Genomic DNA, 11,449 nt, shown 5'->3' with positions numbered 1-11,449 from the left:
TTGGGAACTGTCTGTCCCCTGCATAGAAAAGGGTAACTGCCTGATTTATACACTGTCTGCTAAAGAGAAACTGTTTTTGTTTGTCTGCTGAAGAAAAGCCATTTTTCTTTTTTTGCTGATGAAAAGCTATTTTTGTTTTGTGTGCTGTATATCTTTCAAGGCTAAATAAATAAGCCTTGTCAAGAAACCCACGTGTGTAGTTGCATGTACCCTGCAACAGATGTATATATGAAAATGTCACACTCTCAAAGCCCCAAATCCTGCTAATGACAGCCCAAAGAAACAGACAGAGCTCAACTCACAGGACACCAGCACCACTAAGTCTCTAGTAACCAATTCAAGATCTGCGATAAGCAAAGCCTGGGTGCTCCACTATCTTACAAAAGAAAGACACATTCTCTAGCGCTACTCACTTTGTGATTCAAACTATGCAATAGTGAAAAAAATATATAAAATAAAGAATGTGTATACACAGAAAAATATATATATATTTATATATAATTACCCATCAATATAAAAAGCACAAAAATATAGGCCAAACGTCGCACATGATTCCGGTACCTAAAAAAATCAAGTGATGTCCTCTAGTGTTGCTTTCCACTATCTCATTGCACATTCCAGACCCACTTCTGCTGTCATTAAAGCGACTTGGCTGAGAGACTGATCATTCAGTAATGTCCCCCAGACTACAAGATATCTACCCAAAACAGACAGAATAACAAGAAAGGTGGAGACCTGGCCCTTATGTCACACAGGGTTCTATAACGATACCCACACCATCCTCAGCCACCTTTATGCACCTCTTGGTCGCTCAATGGAACCAGAGACAGCATCACTATTCTATTTGTTTACCGACCTCCAGGACTTCTGCTAAACTTCACCCCAAAGATCAGTGAGCTGGCTGCCTCAGTCAATGGAAACTACAGGAACCCTAACATTTTATGGGGATTTCAATCTTCACGTTGATGATCATCGGAATAAGCAAGTCACAAACTTTCTGGATGCCGTAATATTAATTGCTTATAGGAAACTACTTCATGGTAATACCCACAAGCATAGTCACACACTACACCTTATCTTTACAAATGGTAATCAATTTTACTTGATCTCTGCCACAACAATACCCTGTTCGATCACACGATCATTGAAGCGTCTCTGTTTCAAATTCAAACATCAATTAAACCACTGAGGACACATCCGAAAAAGTACAGACCATGTAAACTGCTAGACCCAAGATCCCTGGACAATATCTTCACAGACACAGTCTCTGCTCCAGCAACCAACACTGTTGCTTCAGACCAGTTTCTAACCTCCCAGAAAACAATAACAATAACTTTCTGTACACAACTGCAATGATATGTATGATAGATGACTTGCTGAAAGGATCTCAATTAATTCTCAATATTGTATGGTGGACCTCTCTGCTGCCTTTAACACAGTTCACTATGCCTCAAATTACACAGGATGAGCACTGTTGCAGGTATATCTAACAAAGACCTCAACTGACTTGCCTCATTCTTAGGCCTGGGACATAGTGCCCAAAACAGTGCGGAGGCGCGCTGAGGCCCAGGGAAAGCGGCCAGTGACGTCACGGAGCTGGTTCGCCCTCATTGGGCGAACCGCTCACGTGAACGGCCCTGCACTCCGGCGAGCACCAAATTTCAAAAGTGTGTGAGACACACGCTTCCGCAAGCGTGCGGAAGCGTGTGCGAGCCCCTGCTAAAGCCGCTCTCATTGCGGCTGCAGGGGCTCAGTTCCAAGCAGCAGCACGCCTCAACACGGGTCAGCGCATAAGCGCTGACCATGCCCGAGGCCTAAGTTTGAGTCACCGCTGGCGCTGAGCTTGCTGAGCGGGCGGCGCTTGGACCGGTTACATGCATATATATATGTAGCCATGCTGTAAAATGGCTGCAGTCATCTCTCCTATTGACAGTAAGGCCTGGTAAGTTATGGGCATGCCAGCAGTAATCATGGAGGTTTGCCCTCACACCCTGGTGAGGTGCCCTATGTGTGGATGGGAGTGGTCACAGGCACCGACTCCATGGTTAGTGATGTCAGAGTTGTGTCAGCCCCAGAGGATACATAAGTCACAGCACTGATCAAAAGTTAGGAGTTGGAAGTAGAGAGTAAGAGTGTGTTTGCTGAGTTATGGAGGAGGAGTTAAGAAGCTGTTAGAAGGACAGTGTTTGGAACTGTGACCAGGGACCTGGTCACAGGGAGATATCCCTGCGGGGATAGGGAATCCCTACATTAGGAGGACTATACCTTTCAAAGGGAAGTATGGTGAACAATAGAGGGCTAAATTCACCCATTGTGGAGGGCAGCTGGCCCACCGTGCAAATAAAGATGTTCCTGATTAAAGATACCCTCGTGTGTAAGTGTGGAGTGATTACGCAGGGGGCTGCACCACAGAGGAGTTCCTCACCAGGACCATCCACAAGCTCAAGCTGGGATCCTGATGAGGTGGAGGCGCTGCACTGGATATAGGTAGGACTCAAGCACACTACCTCAGCTGCCTGTCTGGGTTGGCAATCCCCAACACAACATCATGCGGGAGACTCAGGAGTCCTGTTGCCCACAGGTGCACCACCAGACATCACACTGTAATGGGGACTGGTTAGACCACAGGGGCCAATATGAGATTGGGTGGGTCAGGCCAGTCCAGAAAATCCGTTACATTTGGAGGCGCTGCTGATATATAGGTAGGACTCAAGCACACTACCTTAGCTGCCTGTCTGGGTTGGCAATCCCCAACACAACATCATGCGGGAGACTCAGGAGTCCTGTTGCCCACAGGTGCACCACCAGACATCACACTGTAATGGGGACTGGTTAGACCACAGGGGCCAATATGAGATTGGGTGGGTCAGGCCAGTCCAGAAAATCCGTTACATATATATATGCATATTCCCGCTCACGCAATGCGCGGGCACACACACTCAGCGCTCTGGTAAATAACATTTGTAAACTTTCCCGCTTGCTCGATAGCCTGCAATTGTGCCCCCACCTCTCCTCCCCCCCGCTCGCGCGTCCGCAAGTTGCCGGACACCTGGCGCTCATGCTCTAAGCATGAGCGCGCTCAGCGCCAGCGGGGAATTAGCCTTAAGCTGAACCCAAAGAGTATGCATGAATGGGCTCTTCTCATCTGCAACACAAATCACACGTGGAGTTCCTGAAGGCATTGGGTCCTATCATTTCAAGTCATAATCTCAAGTAACCCTAATATGCAGATGACACCCAGAACCAAATTCATAAACTGAAGGACCTGAAAGACATACAAATCAATGACCACTACATAGCACCCTCGCACCTGAAAAGCCTGCGCATCATTATTTATAGTAATCTCACAGTGGAAGTCAAAGAAATAGTCAAGTATTGCCTATATCATCCCACCATCAAGGGACTACAACCTCTGCTTAATGAAGAAGACCTGAGGAAGGTCACCCACACCTTGATCACCTGCATACTTGACTATGGCAGGTCATTCTATCTTGACTTGCCAAACAACCAGATCAATCATTTGCAAACAATTCAGAATACCATAGGTAATATTATCAGAAATCTGCACAGATACAACCAGGTCAGTGGAAATCTAAGATAACTTCACTAGCTGTCAATCAAAAATTGAGTTCACGGTCCTCTCTATAATCTGTAAAGTCACACATAGCCTAGCACCAACATACATCTCGGAATGTATCATTCCATATCAGCCAACCAGACTACTCACATCAAACAACAATGCACTGCTCTGTGTTCCTCAATTCAAACCCACCAGGATTGGAAAAGGAGCATTCTCAGCAGAAGGTCCCAGGCTTTGGAACAACCTGCTTAACAGGAAAGCTTCCATCTTCCAAGCTTTAAAAAAATAAAATAACTTCAGACCCATCTCCTTTGTGCAGCATTTGGGCACTAGCTACAATTGCTCACCCTGTTGATCCATGCAGCAAACACTTTTGGCAGCCGGCGTGCTAAAACAAACTGATTTGATATTTTATACTAAATAAAACTGTGTGAAATAACTTTTATAAGATCCACAAAGAAAATGAGTTCACAGGTATAAATAGGCAGTAATACAGCAACATTGCTGTCAAGCACATTATGGGATCCATGTTTCTCCACAAACAGTTTCTGAGGCCTGTATTCAATATGCTGTGAGGTTATCTTCCCCTTGTTTTGGATGAATGGAAATTAAATCTTCCAGAGCAAAGGGACCACAGCTTGACAGCATTCTGAATAGGCCACTACGAATCCAGACTTGTAGTCCACCTAAAATTCTATTTGCTTCTTTTGCAGTTCATATCCAGACAACACGAGCGCTCATGGTGGTCTCCGTGCTCCTTGGATTCATTGGTATTATCATCAGTGTCGTTGGGATGAAGTGCACAAAAGTGGGTGACAACAATCCCGTCACGAAAAGTAGAATTGCTGTCTCTGGTGGAGTCCTTTTCCTATTTGCAGGTAACATGTTTGAAAGAAGTTCTGATGCACTTACAGTATATAGTGAAGTGAAACAAGCGGAAAAACATTTTTTCTAAAAGGACAAACTGATGGTATTTCCATCCCTATTATTTAAAAAAAACATCATTTACTTCCAAATATATTTTTAAGGACATACATTCAGTGGAAAAACTTTGTCTAACTCTCCGCCTCAGAAATTGTATAACTATAAAAAAAAAACACTTATGAGGACACTCGCGTGTCTCAGAGAGGGTTCCCAAACCTGCAGCTGTCTCAGACATGTGAATGTGCTTATAAGTGTTCTGTATCATTACTGTGCAAAGGGGAGTGTTTGAAAAAAATGTACTCACCATAAATTGTTTCAGAAATGGAAAAATTCTCTCTTTTTTTATATTTGAATCATCTAAAACTGCAGTGATTCCACACATCATCCAGTTTTAAGGATTTTATATCCTGTAATAATATAATAACTTATTTTATATACTGCAATATAATAAGTACTGTAGCCATTGTTTGGCTTAGCAAGCCAATATTGTAACTGCTGGTGCTATAGACTCTGAATGAGTCTTAGGTTATAGCATACAAGATGTTCCTATTTTAGTCTCTGTTGTAAAACAAATGACGTAAAACATGATGGTCCCATCGTTCAGTATAAGTCAGTATAACAGCATAACTAGTCAAATAACTAGGATACTATTTGTTTTCTGTCCCACAGGTCTTTGTACATTAATAGGCGTTTCATGGTATGCAACACAAGTCACTCATGACTTCTTCAATCCAAGCACGCCTGTTAATGCTAGGTAAGTGCAAACGTTAAAACATGCATTTTTGGGGTGTTTTGAGAAGGAAAAGGGGAAGCTATAAATAGAGGAGTTAAGGTAGCAGCAAATATATTATTGGAACTGTTGCCAACTCGGGATGGGAGATGGTGTTTCAAACTTCATTATAGTAGTAAGACAAACACAGCAACAGGGAAAAGATGGTACATTAATTACATTAATTAGAATTCATATATGTCATATACTATATAAAACTCCACCTGGATTCGCTTTTCCCTGTCCACGTTAACCTCCGCTCAATTCCACCTCTATCTAGCACATTGTGTTTAACTAATTCTATACATCTCAAATTGCATTACTCTATATTACTTTGCTGATCACACATCTCATCTGCGCAATGTATTACTGCTGTAAAACTGGAGAAATACTGGTACAAAACAAACATCATATTTAATTAAGAAAAACAACGGTGATCTTAATAAAAAATGATGTATTTGATATATCTGGCTCACCTGGTAGACTGATAAATGGCCACCTCTATGCGCCCATCCCTACAGGAAAGTATTAATATCTGCTTACAAGGTGGGATATAGAAATGACAAAGTATCATGAATGTTGGACATCAGTAGGATTTATTACTGCAAGAGAATATTAAAGTACTGGGGATATTGAAGTCCTCCCTTTCTTGTCGGACAACAACATCCTCCACACTAAGTCTATGTGCTCTAGTGTTTATGGTTCAGAACGTAATGCTAAGAGGGTCCTTTTATTTAAACAAATCCATAACTCTGGAAACTATTTGAAGTAAATAAATATTTCAGTCACAGCGATATGGAAGAGCTCGCCAATCATGGAACGACCTGCAAATTTGGTTATACCATGACGTTGGTATGCAGGCTTATGATGCTTTGGCCAAAGGATCGAACTAAATAACCAAGAAAATATTATTATTGAAGTATTTAATGTTATACTTATTACCATATATGTTTTGTCAATTGGATGTAGCATTGGGCACCCCTGTCTTTTGTTGCATACATTTGCCACACTCAGTAGCACTCTTTTTGACATAAATATATATTCATGATGTGGTGGGTGTTGGAGTTTGAGCTAGCTGGGAATATGTTAATCACGGAACGAAGGCAGAAGTTACAATGAGCTTCAAATATCCTTGTAGCACCTTTAGTGTTAATTGAAAGCATGCAATGTGTATGTTAGTAATAGTTTATTGTCCATTGTCTTCTTTGATCCCTGAAAAGTTAAATGCCAGGTTTGCTTCACTTAAGATTCTCAGCTGCTCCACATTTTAAAGGACTCGTAAATTTCTAGGAAATGCCCAACTGGTTGGACACGACATATACCACATTTAGAGGCCACCTCCCTTTCTGTGCTTTTGACTGAGCTAAGTAACAGGTTGTTGCTGATTGAAGATGTAGTGATATGGAATCTGTCAAGATTCACTTGATCCCTGTTTCAATCAAACTTTCAAAAATGTTTGAAAACCTGTGACATTTTAGATTGTACTTTTTGCGCTAAAACTTCTATCGAAAGACCCCAAATTGTTCAAAATGTGCATTTTTTTTTTTTTAAACCGGCAAAATAGCCCATTAACATCTGGCGCTTAAGTGAACTTGTTGCAAACTCCAATATGGGTGAGGAGAGACAGAAAAGTGTAGTCTTTATAAAAAGGTTGCTGAGTGCTGACAGCTGGAAGTGGAGCTATAGCCAGAAGAACCTCTGTATGAGCCCCTGACAGTGAATGTCATCAATAATCACGTGTCCCTGCTTCCATTGTTTTAAAAAAGTTACCCTAACTTCCCTGCTTTCATTTCCGTGTACAGTATATTGCATCTGTGCAACATTGGCAGCCATTAAAATGCAATATTTGTTTGTTTGGAAGCAAGAAAGTATAATTCTTTTAAAGAGGCAGTCCAAGCTGGCCATTTTTCTTTCCTTTTTTACATTTTGTATTTACATAGGATAGACGGTGGGGTTCTCCAGAGTTGAGCACAATTAATTTCAGCTCTGGGGACTCCCTGCTTCCAGAGATACAGAGCTCGGTAAGGGGTGCTGGTAGCTGCTCCGCTCGACTAGCAGGGTTCACGTAATGGCAGAGTTTCAGCGCACCCGGGCCCTGTGGGCCAATAGGAAGCTGTGACATCATCAGGTTCGGCTTCCTATTGGCCCGCGGGATGTGGGAGCTTTCAACTTTGCAGAGATACCGGCATCCTTTATGGAAGTAAGTATTTCCGGAAGCAGGGTGTCCCCGGAGCTGAAATGAATGGAGTTCAGCTCCGGAGACCCCCTGCTTAAAACCTCTGTTAAAAAATAATAATAAAAAATTGCTCCTTTAAATAAGGGGGCAGAGTTTACAAGCTTTTCTAAAGATTTTGGGATACTCATGCATATGAATACTCTTTGATCACTGCTTGCCAGTCATTGGATAACAAGCTGTATGGCTTTGCAAAGCTGCAAGATACATGGGGGCTAATGCATAGCAGTAAAAACTGCACTAGATTTATCAAAGAAAAGGAATCCTGTTAAAAGCAATTTATTTGATTAATTTGGTAAATCTGGTGTGTTTCTTTTGCACTGGAGACCTTGGTAACTACAGTAATTCTTTGCAGCCTGGAAACTTGCATAGGTATAACCCCTGTGTTAGATCTCTGACTTATAAACACTTCCTTTATTTCAGGTATGAATTCGGCTCAGCGCTATTTGTAGGATGGGCTTCCGCCAGCCTCACTATGCTGGGAGGATCTTTTCTTTGCTGTTCCTGTCCCAATGAGGAGAGAAGAGGACAGCAGTATTATAGGCAGTCACAGCCTTCAGCAACAGCCAGAGAGTATGTGTAACCCACAGTCCATACAAAACATCATAAACCTCAGCAACTGCAGGTGTTCTATCCTAAATAACGCAAAGTAATAGTCATTAGTATTTTTTATACATCTTTGTCAATAAATTCATACTTTTTAAACTCTCAATTACATACGTTTACATTTGTTGAACTGGAAAATATAAATATAGGTTAATAGTTAAGTCTCATTATCACTGTTGCTAGTTACTAGTCCAGGATGGATATGTAGGTAGTGCTACAGAAATATACATGCTGAATACTGTCACCAATAGGCTTGGGATCTGTCTCAGTCATATATTTACAGGGTGTATGTCAGGGTATCTCAACACCAGTCCTCAAGAAATTAGGGCTGCTATGTAAGGAGGGGCAGAAGAATGTAAAGCTTTAAAAGTGAGGAGGAGAATTGAGTGTGAGATGCAGGATTTGATCGGAAACCAGGAGAGGGATTTCAGGAGGGGAGATGCGGAGACAGATTTATGAAAGAGTAGAGTGATTCTGGCAGCAGCGTTTAGGATAGATTGTAGGGGAGACAGGTGAGAGGCAGGAAGGCCGGATAGCAGGTGGTTGCAGTAATCGAGACGTGAGAGAATGAGGGCCTGAGTCAGAGTTTTAGCAGTCAAGTAACAGAGGAAAGGGCGTATCTTTGTGATATTGCGGAGGAAAAAGCGACAAGTTTTAGAAACGTTTTGAATATGAGAGGAGAATGAGAGAGAGGAATCAAGTGTAACCCCTAGGCAGCGTGCTTGGGCTACTGGGTGAATGATCGTATTTCCAACAGTAATGTGGAAGGAGGTAGTAGGGCCAGGTTTGGGAGGAAGTATAAGGAGCTCTGTTTTTGCCATGTTAAGTTTCAGTCGGCAGAGGGCCATCCAGGATGATATTCCAGAGAGGCATTCAGAAACTTTGGTCTTTATAGCAGGTGTAAGGTCAGGGGTTGAAAGGTAAATTTGTGCGTCCTCAGCATAGAGGTGATATTTAAACCCAAAAGATGTGATTAGGTCACCCAGAGAGAGTGTGTAAAGAGAAAAAAGAAAGGGTCCCAGGACAAAGCCCTGGGGTACCCCCAGAGAGAGATCAATAGAGGAGGAGGAGGAGGTATTAGCAAAAGAGACACACTGAAAGTACGATGGGAGATGTAAGAGGAGATCCAGGATAGAGCTTTATTCCGAATACCAAGAGTATGGAGAATGTGAAGGAGAAGAGGGTGGTCCACGGTGTCGAATCCTGCAGAGAGGTCGAGTAATATGAACAGAGTGTAATGACCTCTGTCTTTGGCAGCATGGAGGTCGTAAGTTATTTTAGTGAGGGCTGTTTCAGTAAAGTGAGCAGTGCGGAAGCCAGATTGTAGAGGGTCTAGAAGGGAACAGGTGTTGAGAAAGTGTATCAATCGAGAGAATACAAGACGTTCAAGGAGTTTGGAGGCAAAAGGCAGGAGGGAGACAGGTCGATAGTTAGAAGGACAGGTAGGGTCAAGCTTGCTGTTTTTGAGTAATGGTATAATGGTTGCATGCTTGAAGGAGGGTGGAAAGGTACCAGAGTAGAGGGAACAGTTAAAGATCTGTGTGAGCATAGGGATTATAGAAGGAGCAAGAGGTTTTAGGAGATGGGAGGCAATGGGATCAAGAGGGCAAGTGGTAGAGGGAGAAGAGATCAGCAGTGACACATCCTCCTCCGAGATAGCGGAAAAAGAGTCAAGAAAGGCAGGAGGAGAGTTGGGAAGCAGTGTGGGATGGGAGGAGGCAACAGATGGGATATTCTGAAGTATGGATTCCACCTTTTCCTTAAAAAAGTCAGCAAAGTCCTGAGGTGAGATGGAGGAAGAAGAGGAGGCAGCCGAGGGTGGTCTGAGTAGAGAGTCAAAGACAGAAAAGAGTCGGCATGGGTTAGACTTGTGTGTCTTGATTAGTGATGAAAAGTAGGTTTGTTTAGCCTGAGAGAGGGCAGAGTTGAAACAGGACAGCATAAATTTGTAGTGAAGGAAGTCTGCGAGAGTGTGAGATTTCCTCCAGAGGCGTTCAGAGGAACGAGTGGAGGAACGCAGTATGCATGTGTTGCAGTTTAGCCAGGGTCTGGGGTTAGAAGGGCAAAGACGGCAGAGAGAAAGCGGGGCATGAAGATCAAGAGAGGAAGATAAGGCAGAGTTGTTGTTGCTGACCAGGTTGTCGGGGTCTGAAGCAGATCTGAGAGAGGAGAGGGAGGAGCGTAAAGTGGAATCAAGAGCTGGTAGGTTAATAGAGCGCAGGTTTCTGCAAAAACGAGGGAGAGATGGAGATGGAGAGAAGCGAGAAAGCGAAAATTAGATGAGGTGATGGTCAGAGAAAGGAAAAGGGGAAATGGAGAAATCGGAGAGAGAGAAGTTTTTAGTGAAAACCAGGTCTACGTAGTGGCCATCCTTGTGGGTACTGGCTGCAGTCCACTGTTGAAGGCCAAAAGAAGAGGTTAGAGAGAGAAAGCGGGAAGCCGAAGGGAGAGAGGGGTCATCAATGTGGCAGTTGAAGTCCCCAAGGAGAAGAACAGGGGAGTCTGAGGAGAGAAAGAAAGAGAGCCAGGATTCAAAGTGAGAGAGAAAGGCAGAAGGGGGATGAGTAGAGGAAGGTGGGCGATAGATGACCACCACATGGACCGGGAGAGGAGAGAAGATCTGGACAGTGTGAGCCTCATAGGAGGGTAAAGCAAGAGAGGGAGGAATAGGAAGGGTTCGGAAGCGGCAGAGAGAGGAGAGCAGGAGCCCCACGCCTCCACCCCTGCCATCAGGGCGTGGAGTGTGGGAGAAGGAAAGGCCACCATAAGAGAGGGCAGGTTCCAGAGCAGAGTCAGACTGAGTGAGCCAGGTTTCAGTTATAGCAAATAGGAGCAGAGAGTGAGAGAGAAAGAAGTTATGCACAGAGAGGAACTTGTTGGAAAGGGAGCGAGCATTCCAAAGGGCACAGGAGCATGGGAGAGAGGAGGGAGGGTGGCAGGGGATGGGTATGAGGTTGGAGGTGTTTACACCAGAAGGAGTAGAAGTTGCATGTGGAAGGCGAAGATGAGAGCAAGTAGAAATAAGGCAGGGACCAGGATTGGGAGAGATATCCCCAGAAGCGAGGAGGAGAAGCATGGACAGAAAGAGAATGTGTGAGGATGATTTGTAGGGGTGTGTTTTAGTGAAGGGGGTATAGCTGTGGCTTGTCAGAGGGCGCAGGTAAGAAATGAGTTCATGTGAACTGAGAAGTGGTGAAGGAAGGTGAGATGAAGATATATGAATAGAGTTAGAGACATGATGAGGCTGGTGGAAGGAAGTGCATAATTTGGAAAGAAATGAGGTCACAGCAAATATAAAAAATAAAGGTGGCATCACAGCAATCGTTAAGTGCTGAGA

General features: G+C 43.5%; 1 protein-coding gene across 2 annotated transcripts in view; it reads left to right on the top strand.

The window, feature by feature from the left end:
* Positions 1 to 11,449, top strand: part of CLDN19 (claudin 19) — a 32,484-nt gene that overhangs the window by 15,670 nt on the left and 5,365 nt on the right. The window contains exons 2-4 of one of the 2 annotated variants that reach the window (XM_075605107.1): positions 4,294 to 4,458; positions 5,174 to 5,258; positions 7,930 to 8,131. In XM_075605107.1, coding sequence (XP_075461222.1) covers positions 4,294 to 4,458; positions 5,174 to 5,258; positions 7,930 to 8,089 — 410 coding nt within the window. In that variant the 3' untranslated portion in view covers positions 8,090 to 8,131. The remainder of the gene's footprint in view (positions 1 to 4,293; positions 4,459 to 5,173; positions 5,259 to 7,929; positions 8,132 to 11,449) is intronic. The other variant, XM_075605106.1, reaches the window with a different exon arrangement.

This window comes from Ascaphus truei, chromosome 6 (assembly GCF_040206685.1).
Source record: "Ascaphus truei isolate aAscTru1 chromosome 6, aAscTru1.hap1, whole genome shotgun sequence".
NCBI lineage: Eukaryota > Metazoa > Chordata > Amphibia > Anura > Ascaphidae > Ascaphus > Ascaphus truei.
Note: the sequence above shows the minus strand (reverse complement) of the source record. Positions and strands in the feature narration are given on the sequence as shown.